We start from the raw sequence: 15537 nt of genomic DNA on the forward strand, positions 1-15537 counted from the left end.
CAGTGAGTACACTACTGTTAGCACACTTAAGTGTCTTTTTTTCCCATAAATTTAGATGAGTATGAAAAACCAGTGTTCTAGTTTATATCTTGTTAAGCTTGTAAAATGCCAGTAATTTAGAATTAGGACATTTCCCCCCACTTGAATCAAGGAGATAGAAATACTAATTCATGTGTCCTTAAAGGAGGTAGGTTTTGTTTTCGATTATTTGGGTAGTATTGGAAAGATTCCTCCTATGGTGAAATACTAGCAGATATCACAAAAACGTTGAAAGGTTGGGAAGGGGGAGTTCACTGTGTTCTAAAACCCTAAGGGTTTGCTACACTCTTGCTTTTTGATCTGGGCAACAATATCACTCTCCTCCTCCACAAAAGGGCCAGCTGATTCTGGTTGACAGAAGCGTTTGGGTTCAAGAGTTGGTTGTAAAGCAAGCGCTTCAGGTCCCTTGCTTTCCATGGGAATTTGCCTGGGCTTACTAGGGGAAACAAATTTTGTGCTAATGTAAAAATTGTCACACACTTAGCTTAATTTTTGAAAACATTAAACCTAAATTGCATGTTGTTCTAAAATTCTGAGTTTTGGAATGTTTTTCTTTCAAAACAGGCTGATTAAATATAGCAGTTTTTCTTTCTTAAAGTTTCAGCTTCTGTTTAGTTATTGTGTCACTTTTCTGGTTTAAATTACCCTTGTCATGTCAGTGGCAATGACATCAGACTTCACCTGTTAATTTAGCTTTTAACCCTTATAAGAGCGAGTTGAGTTGAACTGAATCTTCTGTGTCCTCAGAACATTGTACAAATAGTGGCTTCTCTGTACAAAAGGTTGTAATGCCTCCTGACGGATATAATTTTGTGATTGTATTTAAAATTAACAGTTGAATAAATCACACCAGCTTCCTGAAAATGTTCAAAATGCATCTTTTGGAAAACAAAAATACACGCCTACTTTGCATATATGCATCACCATGGCAAAGATTACATGGGATACCTGTTTTTCAAAAAATAAAGGTTCAGTCTTAAAAGATGCAGCACTTAAGCTCTGAATTTATTGGTCAAGTAGATTCCAGAAAGCGGGAACGTTGGGTAACTTTAAATTAGTGCTTTAAGAAGAAAGCACTAATTACTTCTAAAAGTTAAACTTTAATTTTATAAATTTTCTGTATTCTGTTTTGAACAGCAATGGAAATTTTACTTCAGTGGGAAAACTTAGTATCAAGGACCAATTTATTAAGCTTAATTTTGGCAATATTAAGCCCCACAGATCATTATTAACAGATATGTGCATTCCCTGGGCATGGAAACTCTAAAGGAAAAATAGAAAATGTCCAGACTTTAATATGTTGAAGGTTATACTTGTTGCTGCTAGGATCTGTTGGGACTTATGTTAACTGTTAAATCAGCTAACACATTTCAAAAGATAATATCCTGTCTTTGTGGTACAAAAAAAAAGTTCAAAGGAAAGCTCCATTAAGGGTAGGTATTTTTAATAATTGGGCCACTTGGGTGGGGCGTGGTGGAACACAGCTTGGAATCCCAGGACTTGGGAGGCTGAGGCAGGAGGATCGCAGGTTCACGGCCAGCCTCAGCAACACAGGCCCTGTTTCAAAATAATAATAGGGCTGGGGTATAGATGGAGGTAGAATGCCCTCGAGTTCATTCCCGGTTCCACACACACAAGATAAGCCACTTGAAGTTTAGTGAGCGCCTAGGCTCTGGACTTGGATATGGATCTAGGTTCTTCCTTGTAACAAATTGCTGTTTGAGTTGCTTTTTCACCTACCTCAGGTTCACAAACTGCTTTTTAAAGTCTTTAGTTGTACCTTGGGAAGTTGGGTGAGAACCAGCAGCAGTCTGTAGCCAAAGGTGTTTGTTTCCACAGTAGAAGTGTCCGTTGTTAAAGGACTCTCTCCTGTGGGAGTGGCTGTTACTGTGCCTCTAGCAAGATTGGCACCTCAGCGCTTAGCCTATGTGGTGGCTGATTGCTGAGTCCATTTAATTTGAAGTGAGGCAGGGTGTGTTCCTCAAAACCCACAGCTTTAGAATCCCAATTGGGGTCTCTCAATTGATTGGTTCTTAACTATGTAACCTGAGGTTTTCTTTTAAGTAAAAGTGGGTTCACCAGGTCCAGATGGTCTCCCCTCCCCCCACACCCACACCAAGATCCTGGCAAATTACAGTACCTTTAATGAAATGCCCAAGGCTCCTGTCCTTGTTGATCCCTGTATTCTCATGTTTCCATCCCACTCCCCTGAACTATTAAGAACCTGGCAGTTAGCCAGGCGGGGTGGGCACACTTGTAATCCCAACATTTGGGAGGCTGAGGCAGGAAAGCCTCAGCTACTTAGGCCCTTTGCAACTCAGTGAGACCCTGTTTCAAAATAAAGAATAAAAAATAGGGCTGGGCGTGTAGCTTGGAGGTAGAATGCCCCTGGGTTCTGTCTCCAGTACTGCGAGCAAAACAAAACCTGGCAGTAACTTAAATGCTTTCGAAATGAATTTAAATTCTACAGCACAATATAGGTGACTAAAGGATAAAAGATCTCAATGGATTCCCGAACTTGGTGGCTTTCAGAAACAAAAATTGAGCAGCTTCTCCCTGTTCATTTCTACACCCCCCCCCCGTTTTTATTCATTCCGCCCCCATTGCACCTAAGGCAACTGCTGCCCCCCTGGATTGGTCCAGCGCCCCGCGGGTAGGGATGCAGGTGTGTCCCCCACTTTGGGAATCTGAAGCAAACATCTGGCCAGGTTGGAGGTGATTTCTCTTTTCACATATCTGCCTGTCCCCGCCCAGCTTAAGCCTTATTCCTACGGAGGAGAGAAACAAGGTAGCAATTATTCACATAAATCTTTTTCTTGGCCTGGTGGCGCACACTTGTAATCCCAGTGCTTGGGAGGCTGAGACAGGAGGATCGTAGGTTCGCGGCCAGCCTCAGCTACTTAGCGAAGCCCTCAGCAACTTAAGAAGACCCTGTTTCTAAATAAAAATATAGGGCTGGGGTGTAGCTCAGCGGGAGAATTCTACCTCTGGGTTCAATTCCTAGTACAAAATAAACCACGCTGCTGGCACCAGTCTGGGCTAAACCTACAGGCTTGGCTACGGGGACCGATACCAGGTAAGGGGGGAAGAGGACCCAGCCGGCCCCGTGAAGCTAAGTGTCGCTTGTCCATCTCTCCCTCCGCCCGACGCTGCATAGCACTGCATCCCTCCTACGAGGCTTCCCAGAGGGCTCCTCGGCTGCTCTGAGCTCCAGCAGAAGTGCGGGGAGCTACTCTAGGAGCCCTAGGCAGGTCCGCGCCCCCGGCCGCGGCCGTTGAACGGCTTCCGGCAGCCCAAGGCGGGGCACGCCCCCACGCGCTGATTGGCCAATTGAAGACCTCGCCCTCTTCACCCAGAACCGCCTCTCTCTCCTTTGACCTCGATTTCAAGCCATGCGCTGGGCAGCGGTTGGTGGGACCTCCTTCAAACCGAAGATCGATTCGCCCAATGAGGAGCAAGCTTCGCGAGGGCTGTCGGGAAAAGAGGCAGGCCTATATAAGCGGCGTACGGGGCGTTCCCTCGCGCTCCGGTGGCTGTGGGGTGTCGGGGGAAGGTGAGGGCGTAGGGCGTCTGGCGTTCGCCGAGACCGCATCTCAGGGACGATGGCAGAGGGCGATAATCGCAGCACCAATCTTCTGGTAAGCCCCGGCAGCCTGTCTCGAAGGAGCAGAGCCAGCCTTCCGACTTGAGTGGGCTGCACAGGGCGGTCCCCGCCGAGGGCCCGGCCCTTTTCTCCGGGTTCCCCGCACCTGCGACGACGCCGGACCCTGGGGCTTCTTAAGGATCTCCTGCGTGGCAGTCGCTAGTCGTGTCCACCCCCCACCCCGATACCTCGTAAGGACGGTGCACGATGGGGCGAAGAGGGCACGTGATTAGTCACTGCGAACGGGGGTCGAAGAGGAAGTGGGAGAAGGGGCCCAGTGGCAGAAAAAGCCTGAAGTATAGGGGCTTGTCGAGCCGTAGGCGGGTTCCCCCTCTCATCTTAATATACCTTCTTTCTTTCCCTCCTAAAACTTGGACAAGGGGTGGAGGGTCAAAAGAGCTGTTGTTGAGAATTTGCTAGATCTGGTACAACTGAAACCGGCAGAGAGGCTGTGAGCTCACCGCAGGGAGCTGGACGTGGAGTCCAGCCGAATGGACAACGGGAGATCTTGGCATTTGTTCAGAGTTTAGAAGTATGGGATGGCAGGGCACACGACGACCCGAGACAGACAGCTGTAGAACAGAAATCCACAGTAACTGTGTATGGTGCATAAGGCAAAGAATCCTAGGCAAGCAAAATATTAATGAGGAATTGAACTGCACCAGCTAGGCAGAATCAGAGAGGTAGCCGTGCATTTTCACCATTGCTACAACCCATGGAGAGGTAGGGTACGCACGATAAATGAGAAGAAGAACCAGTTTAATTTTTGGTTTTTGCACTTCCAAGAACTCAAATGTTGACAAGTGATTTTACAGGGTAACTGTGATAGTCACTTTGCATTGGCTTTTAGAAATGTATGGCTTGTTCCCATGCACACACACACACACACACACACACACACACACACACTTATATTTAGTTACCAGCATGGTTCCTTTCAAGAGAATTAATTGAGGCACAATGAAATTGCCCAAGTTATAGTGAAATGACAGATCCCGGCAGGTAGTCCTGACCCCTAACTCAAACACTCTTTCCAGCAAAGCAGTAAAAAGGAGAACAAAGCCTCGGACCTGGATTTTCTAAATTCAAAACTTTTAACCTCTGTGTGTCTCAGTTTTCTCATCCCTAGGGACATTCTACCTCTGAGTATACCCTCAGTACTTTTTTAAAATTATTTTTGAAACAGTGTCTTACTAGGATGCTGAAGCTGGCCTCAAACCTGCTGTCTCACAGCTGCCCAGGTACTGGGATTACAAGTATGTGCCATCGTGCCTGGCTTGGGAGGATTAATTGAAATATAAAAACATAAAGTGCTTAGTTTCCAGCAGATAGTAATCTCTTATTTAACTAGTTTTAAGCATGGGATATAAATGTGAGGTCACCTTAGTGATCACTGGCCCAGAAAACATCTTTATTGAGACTATAATCTGCTGGGCATGGTGGTGGACACCTGTAATCCAAGTATTTGAGAGGCTGAGAGGAGGATTGCAGGTTTGAGGAGACTCTGTTTCAAAATAAAAGGCTATGGGTGTAGCTTGGAGATAGAATATGCCTGGTTTTGTTCACCAGTACCGAGAGAGAGAGAGAGAGAGAGAGAGAGAGAGAGAGAGAGAGATAGATAGAGAGAGATTGATTAACCTGCCTGCATTGTTGTATTATGTATTTCCCAGTGGTACATTTATAGGAACACTCGGGTTTCCTCCTTTGTATGGGGATTTATTTTAATTTTGAGATAGTCTTGCCGGCTTGACTAGACTGGCTTTGAACTTGCCACCCTCCAGCCTCAGCCTCCTCAGTGACTGGGATTACAGGCTGCACAGCTCCTGGGTGACATTTGGGCTTCTTGTAATTTTTTTCTTCCTTTGCCAATGTCAGCTGAAGGATTTGCCACATTAGCTCATCTTAGACATCCACTCTCCACTGTCAGTTTTGCAAAGAAATCTGCAGTTGGTTAGACTCAGTGCCCTCATAAGTGAGAAGAAACCCAGTATTGAGGTATATGAGCTTAAAGTGTCACATGTCATTTAGTGAAAGTAGTTTTCCTTAATTGTCCAGTGAATGCCAACATCTAAGTGATTCCATTACACAAAGAGCTATTTTAGAGATTGAATGCTGTTCAGGGAAAGCTTTCCTAATGGATTTAGAGGGTTTAAATCAATGGAATGACAAAAACAACAGATCAATTCTAATCTAACCTGAAATGAACAAACTTACAGGATCTAATTTTGTTAATACTGTGGGCCCTGCCTCATGACTCTCTGTGCATGGCGTTGGGGAAATTAGCCATTTTGAGCTCACTTTCTTTCATTTCAAAATGAGTAATTATCCCTCCCTTGTGGAACTCTGTGAGGATGATGTCACACCATGGCTGTAAAGTGCTTGGGCTTAGAAGGTGACCCTGACAGGTTAGTTCCTCCCTACCCATTTGTTTTTAACTTTGGTACCAGAATTGCAGTTTCTCAAAACCTCGCTTAAGATGGTGCTTTAGTTAAGAAGTCTTTTTTTTTTTTTTTTTTTTTTTTTTGGTGGTACTGGGGTTCCTGGAAGCCCTTCTACCTCTGGGCTACACTCCCAGACCTATTTATATTTTTGAAACAGGGTCTCTTACGCCTGTGTGGCTGACTTCGAACCTGCGTGATCCTCCTGTCTCTGCCTCCCAAGCCCGGGGATTACAAGTGTGTGCCACCCATGCCCGGCTAATTAAGAAGTCTTTGATGGAACCCAGGGGCATTTGACCTCCAAGATACACCCCTTGCCCATTTTTTTTTTTTTTTTTTGAAACAGGGTCTCACTGAGTTGCAGAGGGCCTCAGTAAGTCGCTGAGGCTGTCTCCGAACTGTGTTCCTCCGGTCTCAGCCTCCCTATTGCTGGGATTACAAGTGTGTACCACCACGCCGGCTTAAGAAGTCTTATATGTATATGGTGCCTTAAAAGAATTTAACTCTGTATGAACCACAGAAGTATTGAGCGCATTAAAGTAGTGGTCACTTCAAATGTTGTCCTGTGCAGGCTGCAGAGACTGCATGTCTGGAGGAGCAGCTGCAGGGCTGGGGAGAAGTGATGCTGATGGCGGATAGAGTCCTGCGATGGGAGCGAGCCTGGTTTCCGCCCGCCCTCATGGGTGTGCTGTCTTTGGTGTTTCTGTAAGTGAACTATTGGATTGCCAGGGCTTGTGCTTTTATTAAAGGCTCAGGTAGCACATAGGTCCATGGAAGCTTTTGTAATATATAACTTGCAAAGAATGTCTTTTCCCATAAGCAGTTCACCTGGATTCCAGAATTTGTAGTACTTGCATAAACTTGATAACCTAATACCGCTGAGTAAATCAGTGGCTAAAAACTTTCTGATTTCAACACCCTTCCTTTATATACTTCAAATGTGTCGAGGAGCTTAAAGAACTTCTGGCTTTTGATGTTTATATTAGCCGTGATATCATCATGTCAGGAAGCCTCTGGCTTCAATCCACTTGTGAGAAAATTTAAAAGAAAATAGCAGATACCAACTTTGAGAACTTGTGGACTGAGTGAATAGTTAAACATCTTTAACTAGAAATAATATTGACTGTGTTCTTCTAACTTTGGTTTTCTTTCTTTTAACAGGACTGTCTATTATCTAGACCCATCCGTCCTGTCTGGTGTTTCCTGTTTTGTTATGTTTTTGTGCTTGGCTGATTACCTTGTTCCCATTCTAGCGCCAAGAATTTTTGGCTCCAATAAATGGTAGGTGGCATAATGATTTGGCAGTCTGAATTCCTAAGAAGTTCCTGAATCTGATGGCCGTGATTAGTATGCTGTAATTATGTGCATAGAATTCTATCACCCTCAGACACCTTTTTGCTTTTATGTGAAGAATTTCTTAGCTGATTAGATATAAATCATAAATTTCCAGTACTTAAATCGCCATAGTTTTTTTTTTTTTTTTCCTTTTCCTTTTTTTGCACGTATGCCTGGGGCGTGGGACTAAGCCTAAGCCTGTTCCTTGCACACGATAGGCAAGTTTTCTGCCACTGAGCTGTATCTCCAGCCTTTGGGTTTTATTTTGATTTGTTGGTTTTTGATATTGGTGTTCAGCCCAGGGGCATTCTGCCTGTGAGCTGTACCTAGCCCTATTTTATTTGTTACTTTGAAACAGGGTCTCAGTAAGTTGCTGGGAATCCCACAAAGTTGCTGCAGCTGGCCTCAAACCCGTATGTCTCAGCCTCCCAAGTACTGGGATTACAGGCTTTTGCCATTATGCCCAGCTCTCTCTACAGTTCTTTCATAGTTAACCATTCTGAACTTTTTTTTTTTTCCTCTCTAAATTTTATTGAAGTAAGGTTTTTTTAGATGTAATATTTTAACAAGAATCACAGAACCTTTCTATAAGACATTTACTTTCCATTAATACCTAGTATATTAATTTCACAAAATATTTTGGAATGAATATACAAAGTCACTGGGAGATTTTTTTTTTTTTTATCCACACTCACTAAGCAACTTTTATTAAATGGTTACTACAAGCTGGGCATGAAGCCGGGCGCGGTGGCACATGCTTGTAATCCCAGCATTTGGGAGGCTGACACAGGAGGATCCCAGTTGGTTCGTGGACAGCCCCAACTACTAAGTAAGGCCCTTTGCAACTCAGACCCTGTTTTAAAATAAAAGAATAAAAAATTGGACTGGGTGGTGTAGCTCAAAGATAGAATGCCCCTGGGTTCCATCCCCAGTACCGCAAAAAAAAAAAAAAAAAAAAAGAATTAAATAGGGCTGGGGTTGTAGCTCAGGTAGAATGCCCCTGGGTTTGAGCCCCAGTACCACCAAAAAAAAAAAAAAAAAAAAAAGTTCACCACATCAGGCACTATTCTAGATGCTGTATACAGTCTCGACTTCTCCTGTTGCTCTTGTGTCTAAGGCTGAGGTCTAGAGCATTGAGGCAGTGCTGTGGCAGTCCCCCAGGTACACCAAGTACTGGAGAGTAGAGTCAAGCTGCATATTCAAGGGAGTTCTTAAACTCATTTATGTTGCTTATCAGTTCTTATGATCATAAGTAAGTAGCTAAGGTTCGTATTAAAACTATTTTAAACCGGGCGTGGTGGCGCACTCTTCTAATCCCTGCACTTGGGAGGCTGACACAGGAGGATCGCAAGTTCGCGGCCAGCCTCAGCTACTTAGTGAGGCCCTCCACAACCTAGTGAGATCCTGTTTCAAAATAAAGAATAAAAATAGAGCTGGGGGTGTAGCTCAGAGGTAGAATGCCTCTGGGTTCTATTCCCAATAGCATAAGTAAATAAATACTATTTTAACTTAACTTAGAATGTTGCATTTCTCACGTAGGTGATAGAATAGATTTTTTTTCCCACCAAATGAGGTGGTGAAATAGATTTTCTTTTTTCCAGGTGCTATTCCCCCTGGGATATTTTAAGTTTGATTAGTATTTAGTATTCTTAGGTATTTAGTTTTTTTGTATATAGACAATAGCAATTACAAAATCTGTAAAAATGACAATTTTAAATCTGTGTCATTTTTGGAGGGTGGTAATGGGGAATGAACACAGGGACATTCTACTTGTAGCTTGTACCCCCAGCCTTGTTTTATTCTTTTTGTTTGTTTGTTTTGGTGGTACTGGGGGTGGAACCCAGAGGCTTTCTACCTCTGGGCTACACTCCCAGACCTATTTTATTTATACTTTATTTGGAAACAGGGTCTCACTAAGTTGCTGAGAACCTCACCAAGTAGCTGAGGCTGGCTTTGAATCTGTGCGATCCTCCTGTCTCAGCCTCCCAAGCGCTGGGATTACAAGCGTGCAACACCACGCCTGGCTTATTTTATTCTTTTTACTTTGAAACAGGGTCTCACTAAGTTGCTACTGCTGGGGCCCTAGACCTGTGATCCTCCAGGCTCTGCTGCCCAAGTACTGGGATTACAAGATGCACCAACCATGCCTGGCTAAATTTGTACATATGTATCTTTTAGTTTTTATTTTTATTTTTTACTCTTTTTTTCTTTTTTTTTCTTTTGGTGGTACTGGGGTTCCTGGAAACTCTTCTACCTCTGGGCTACACTCCCAGACCTATTTTATATTTTTATTTAGAAACAGGGTCTCTTAAGCCAGCAAGGTTGGCTTCGAACCAGCGTGATCTTCCTGTCTTGGCCTCCCAAGCATGGGGATTACAAGCGTGTGCTACCACACCCAGCTACTTGTGTGTGTGTGTGTTACTGATGATGGAACCCAAGAGCTTTTCTACCTCTGGGCTATCTTTATTTTGAAACAGGGTCTCACTGAGTTGCAGAGGGCCTCACTAAGTAGCTGAGGCTGCCTGCGAACCATGATCCTCTGGTCTCAGCCTCCCTGATGCTGGGATTACAAGCATGCACCACCACTCCACACTTAAATTTGTATATTAAAGAACAAATTACTAATTCCCGTATTTGGGAGGCTGAGATAGGAGATTCGCAGCAAACCTCAGCTACTTAGGCTCTCCACAGCTTAGTGAGACCTTGTCTCAAAATAAAGAATAAAAAAATAGGCCAGGTGTGATGGCACACGTTTTTAATCCCAGCATTTGGGAGGCTGAGACAGGAGGAGGAGGAGGAGGATTGTGATTGGTGGATTGTTTCAGCTACTTAGTGAGGCCCTTTGCAACTCAGTGAGACTCTTGTTTCAAAATAAAGAATAAAAAATAGGGCTGGGGGTGTAGCTCTGAGGTAGAATGCCCCTGGGCTCATTCCCTAGTTCCTCAAAACAAAAACAAAAAGGTTTTTTTTAGCTGAGTGGGTGGCACAGGCCAGTAGCTGGGAGGCCGGGAGAGGAGGGATTGAAGATTGGAAGCCAGCCTCAGCCACTTGGGCTGTCAGCAACTTGGCACGACCCTGTTTCAACATAAAAGATAAAAGGCCTGGGGGTGTAGTGTAGAGGTAGGACGCCCCTGGGGTTCAATCCTTGTCCCACACACACGCCAAACGTTTTCTTGACACAGTGGATTAGTGTGGGAACTTTCCTTTGAGTTGGTTTCATTCACCGGAATGAGTTAATACTGTTGTTTGGGGGGTGTTTCGTGACTGCGCAGTGTAACAAATTTAACAAAAGAAGCCTACCTACCGCTGACCTTCAGACTCCTGAAGGGAGGTGTTCAGGAGCGAACACTGATAGCTTCACGGGAGTCAGTACAGACATTTGTATCGACAGAGCAAACTTTCTTTTCTGATGTTAGCTGGAATGATCTTAAAGGAAGGAGCACTGTTTGCACAGCCACAGTCTAGCCTCGGCTATGGCTGCCACTCCAGGTCGAGTTGTTTACAAGACGTTGCAGGGCTCAGCAGAAACCCTTCTGCTTTATCTGCTGCTGCAGCTTTGCAGGCTGAGGCGGAGCGTCCCTCTTAACATGGCCACCGTGTCTGTAAGCAAGGACCGGCCAGAGGCACGTTGTTTTTAATCAGAAACAAGAAAAATGGGCTTTCATGGAAGGTCTTCTGGAATTTCTGTTGCTGTGTTGTTTGACGTTTATATTTCTCCTCACTGGGACTACTTTTATGAAGAATTTGTATTTTAACTATTTTACTCACTTTTTGTATGCGTGGTACTGGGTATTGAGCCCAGGGAATTCTACCTTTGAGCTGTATCCCAGCCCTGTTTTACGTTTTCTTTTGAAACACGGTCTCACAAAGTTGCGGAGGGCCTCACTAAGTTGCGGAGGCTGGCTGTAAACCTCCGGTCTCTTGTTTCAGCCTCCCGAGTATTGGGATTACAAGCGTGCCCACCACGCCTGGCTTGAACTATCCGTGACTGTCTTGGCATCAAATGTATGAAGCCCTGTTTGGGCTGTTCTGCTCTGAGCAGTAGTAGTTCAGTGGACTCTCAGGGTCTACAGTGCAGGATTTATAAGGGTCTGGAAAATGCAGAAATAGAAACATCTACTTTTTGTTTTAACTGATCTCTACATAGCCCATAGAAGTCACAGTCTTTGGTTACTATCATTAACCAAATGTGGCTTTAGAACTGCAGATTACCATTAATTTTTTAAACTTATGTGTATACGCACATGAAACTTCTTCCTATGCTTTAAAAGCTGTCTTAAGGTTAGGTGCCAAACCTTTTCTCACTTGCATAAGGTAGTGGTAAGCCATTGTGTTTGTGTCGATTTTCTTTAGAAGATAGCTCTTTAAAAAGCCAGCATGAGCCGGGCGTGGTGGCGCACACTTGTAATCCCCGCGCTTGGGAGGCTGAGACAGGAGGATCGCACAGGTTCGAAGCCAGCCTCAGCTACTTAGTGAGGCTCTCAGCAACTTAGTGAGACCCTGTATCTAAATAAAAGTATAAAATAGGTCTGAGAGTATAGCCCGGAGGTAGAAAGCCCCTGGGTTCCATCCCAAATACCATAAAATGAGAGAGAGGGAGGGAGGGAGGGAGAAAACGAACACACCTAGCTGTCTCCTGTAGAGATCTGCTTATAACTAAAGAAATTCTTTTTCTAGGACCACTGAACAACAGCAGAGATTCCATGAAATTTGCAGCAACCTGGTGAAGACTCGCCGCAGAGCCGTGGGCTGGTGGAAACGACTCTTCACGCTGAAGGAAGAAAAACCTAAAATGGTGCTTTTTTCCCCCTGCTTTTATTTATTTATTTATTTATTTATTTATTTATTGTGCTACTGGGGTGGAACCCAGAAGCTTTCTACCTCCGGGCTATACTCCCAGACCTATTTTATACTTTATTTGGAAACAGGGTCTCACTAAGTTGCTGAGAGCCTCACTAAGTAGCTGAGGCTGGCTTCGAAACTGTGCGATCCTCCTGTCTCAGCCTCCCAAGTGCGGGGATTACAAGCGTGCGCCACCATTATTTAAATATAAAGCAAAAATGAAGATTGAGTTTTCACTTTATTGTGATCTAATGATAGCCTTTTTGTTTTAGTAGTTACAGTTATTTATTTTCCACTGATATAAAGAATAAAAAAATAGAACTGGGGTATAACTCAGAGGTAGAATGCCTCTGGGTCCCATATCCAGTACCAAAAAATAAAGTTGTAAGTTATACTTCAGTTAACTTTTTATTCTTTTGTGTGTGTGTGTGTGTGTGTGTGTGTGTGTGTGTGTGTGTGTGGTACTGGGGATGGAACCCAGAAGCAATCTACCTCCGAGGTACAACCCCAGCCCTATTTTTTATTCTTTATTTTGAAACAGGGTCTCACGGAGTTGCAGAGGCCCTCACTAAGTAGCTGAGGCTGTCTGTGAACCGCGATCCTCCGGTCTCAGCCTCCCGAATGCTGGGATTACAAGCGTGCACCACCACGCCCGGCTCTAATTTTTTATTGTGATAAATGAAATTTTTACTTCTCGTTGAAGTAAAAGACCTACACTTAGTAAACACTTACTTGAGCCGGGCACGGTGGCATGCACCTGTGATCTCAGTACTTGGTAGGCTGAGACAAGAGGATCACAGGTTTGAAGCCAGTCTCTGCAACTGAGCGAGACTTTGTTTCAAAATAATGAAAAAAAAAAAAAAAAGAAGTGATAATGAAAGCTAAATTATTTTTCTAGCCTTGGAAAAGTTTGACAAACAAAAGTTGAATGTAGCGGGGCGTGGTGGCGCACACTTGTCATCCCCGCACTTGGGAGGCGGAGACAGGAGGATCGCACAGGTTCGAAGCCAGCTGTGCTGGCTTAAGAGACCCTGTTTCCAAATTTAAGAAAAGTATAAAATAGGTCTGGGAGTGTAGCCCGGAGGTAGAAGGGTTTCTAGAACCCCAGTACCACCGGGGGAAAAAAAAATAGTTGAATGTATTTATGTTGTAGAACATAATGTTTAATACATGTGCACTTCGTGGGATGGTGACTCAGACCCACGAAATCATGCTTGGAACTGATGAATTCTTGTTGCTTTCCTTGCCAGTATTTCATGACCATGATCATCACTCTTGCTGCGGTTGCTTGGGTAGGACAGCAAGTGCACAACCTGCTTCTCACCTACCTGATAGGTAAGTCTCTGAGGAGAAGCTGCAGGCACATCCTGGCTGGTAAAGTCTCTGCAGCTTAGGCACACACACGCTCTTAGGAAGTGTAAGGCACTGACCGAAGCACTATGGGGGTGTACCAAGGTGACGAAGCCCGCGTGCACTTGCCAGGTGATAATCCCAGCAGCTCTGGAGGCAGAGGCTGGAGGATTGTGAGTTCAAGGGTCATCCTGGGCGACTCTGCGAGACCCTATCTCAAAGTAAAATGAAGATGTCGCGCGTGATGGCGCACGCTTGCAATCCCAGCATTCGGGAGGCTGAGACAGGAGGCTTGCAGTTCACGGACATCCTCAGCTATTTAGTGAGGCCCTCTGCAACTTAGTGAGACCCTGTTTCAAAATAAAGAATAAAAAATAGGGGAAGGGGGTGCAGCCCTGAGGTCGAATGCCCCTGGGTTCCAACCCCAGACCCGCAAAAAAAAAAAAAAAAAAAGAAAAGAAAGGTGACTAAGACTCACGTCCTTGTGTTTAGGAGTTTAGGTCCTACAGGAGATGAAGACAAAGAATTTAGTCACCTAGGTAGAAAGTAATATGCAAAATTCAAATCCAAAGAGAAAAGATCAGCGGTTGTTGGGTGGGGTGGGAGAACTTACCAGCAGAGGTGTTGGTGTGAATCCTAGTGTCATAGGCTTCACATTGCTTCCTCCCGTTGGGGTCTGTAATAGCCTGGGAATCTGCCTTTTGAAAACGTCTCCTGCTGGGCGAGTGGCACATCCCTGTAATCCCAGTACTTGGCCGACCGTCCACAGGTTCGAGACCAGCCACAGCATATAGTGAGATTCTCAACAACCTAGTGAGACTGTGTTAGTTCAGAGGTAAAATGCCTCTGGGTTCAACTCCCCCTGCCCCCCATACCACAAAGAAAATAAAAATAAACCATAATCTTCAGGCACTGTAGCCTCGGATCTGCTCAGTGCTTTCGTCTGACAAAATGCAACTTGAAGTTCTAATTAAGTGATTTTTTTTTAAATTGGAGATATAGCAATGTGCATGTCTCTTGGTTTTTACATTACGTAGTAAAATATAAAAACAAGAAATAAAATGCTGCCTGCTTTGTTTGTGTGAAGTGACTTTCTCGCTGCTGCTTCCTGGACTGAACCAGCACGGCATCATCTCCAAGTACCTCGGGATGGCCAAGAGGGAGATCAACAAGCTCCTCAAACAAAAGGAAAAGAAAAACGACTGAGGGTCTGCGCTCGGCCCGGCCTCACCGCGCTGCCTGACGCTGAGATGTCGCAGGAGCAGCTCCCGGCTCCCTCACTGGCCCTTAGTTATAGGAATCCAAACCTGCCACGAGAGGCCCGCGCCCCGCGCCCCCATAGCTGGCCTCCAGAGGACGGCTCATTAGAGTCTGCCTGGGGATTCTTCTCACCCGCGGTTAACTGAATTCCTGCTTCACTACTCCCTCTGCGGTGATGGGTGGCGAGCGCTCCTCTTGAGACCAGCTGGTGACCGGCCGGGCGCTCGTGCTGCTGTTTGTCTAGCCAGGTCCCAGGCAGTGGTCTGTGGCTACAGGCAGCTGGTTCTCCCGGCTGCCTCACAGTCCGCCTCCAGAGCGGTCTGGCTCCATCCATAAAGAGACCAAGTTTACCAGTCTAATGAAGAGACCAAGTACCTTTCATTCCTCATTCTGTTTCTTTACCATGGGAGAAGAATCCCCATGGAATAAAGTGAAACTTAATTCCATGCCCTCGTGTGTAGGTTTCTCCCTCGTGTAAAACTCGGCAATTTCTTGGAGACTGATTCTTTGTCCCACACGGGGAGTCTGAGCAGCATAGAGCTTTTGTTCCCTGTGCTACGTGCAGTTAGTGAACTTGTAAAGGTTTTGTTTTTTTTTTTTTTTAACAGCAGACTTCCAAAAGGCTGCGTT

The 15537-nt window shown here is 44.9% G+C and overlaps 1 protein-coding gene across 1 annotated transcript; it reads left to right on the forward strand.

Annotated features, from left to right (window-relative positions):
- Window positions 1-3641: 3641 nt before the first annotated feature.
- Window positions 3642-14853, forward strand: ARL6IP1 (ARL6 interacting reticulophagy regulator 1; the record flags this gene model as incomplete). Its single annotated transcript, XM_080702684.1, has 6 exons — window positions 3642-3677; window positions 6692-6825; window positions 7282-7401; window positions 12133-12250; window positions 13548-13632; window positions 14735-14853. The coding sequence occupies 6 exons, from the start codon at window positions 3642-3644 to the stop codon at window positions 14851-14853; spliced, it is 612 nt and encodes a 203-aa protein (XP_080558810.1).
- Window positions 14854-15537: the final 684 nt, after the last annotated feature.

This window comes from Muscardinus avellanarius (genome assembly GCF_963383645.1).
Source record: "Muscardinus avellanarius genome assembly, chromosome: 10".
In the NCBI taxonomy this organism is placed as follows: domain Eukaryota; kingdom Metazoa; phylum Chordata; class Mammalia; order Rodentia; family Gliridae; genus Muscardinus; species Muscardinus avellanarius.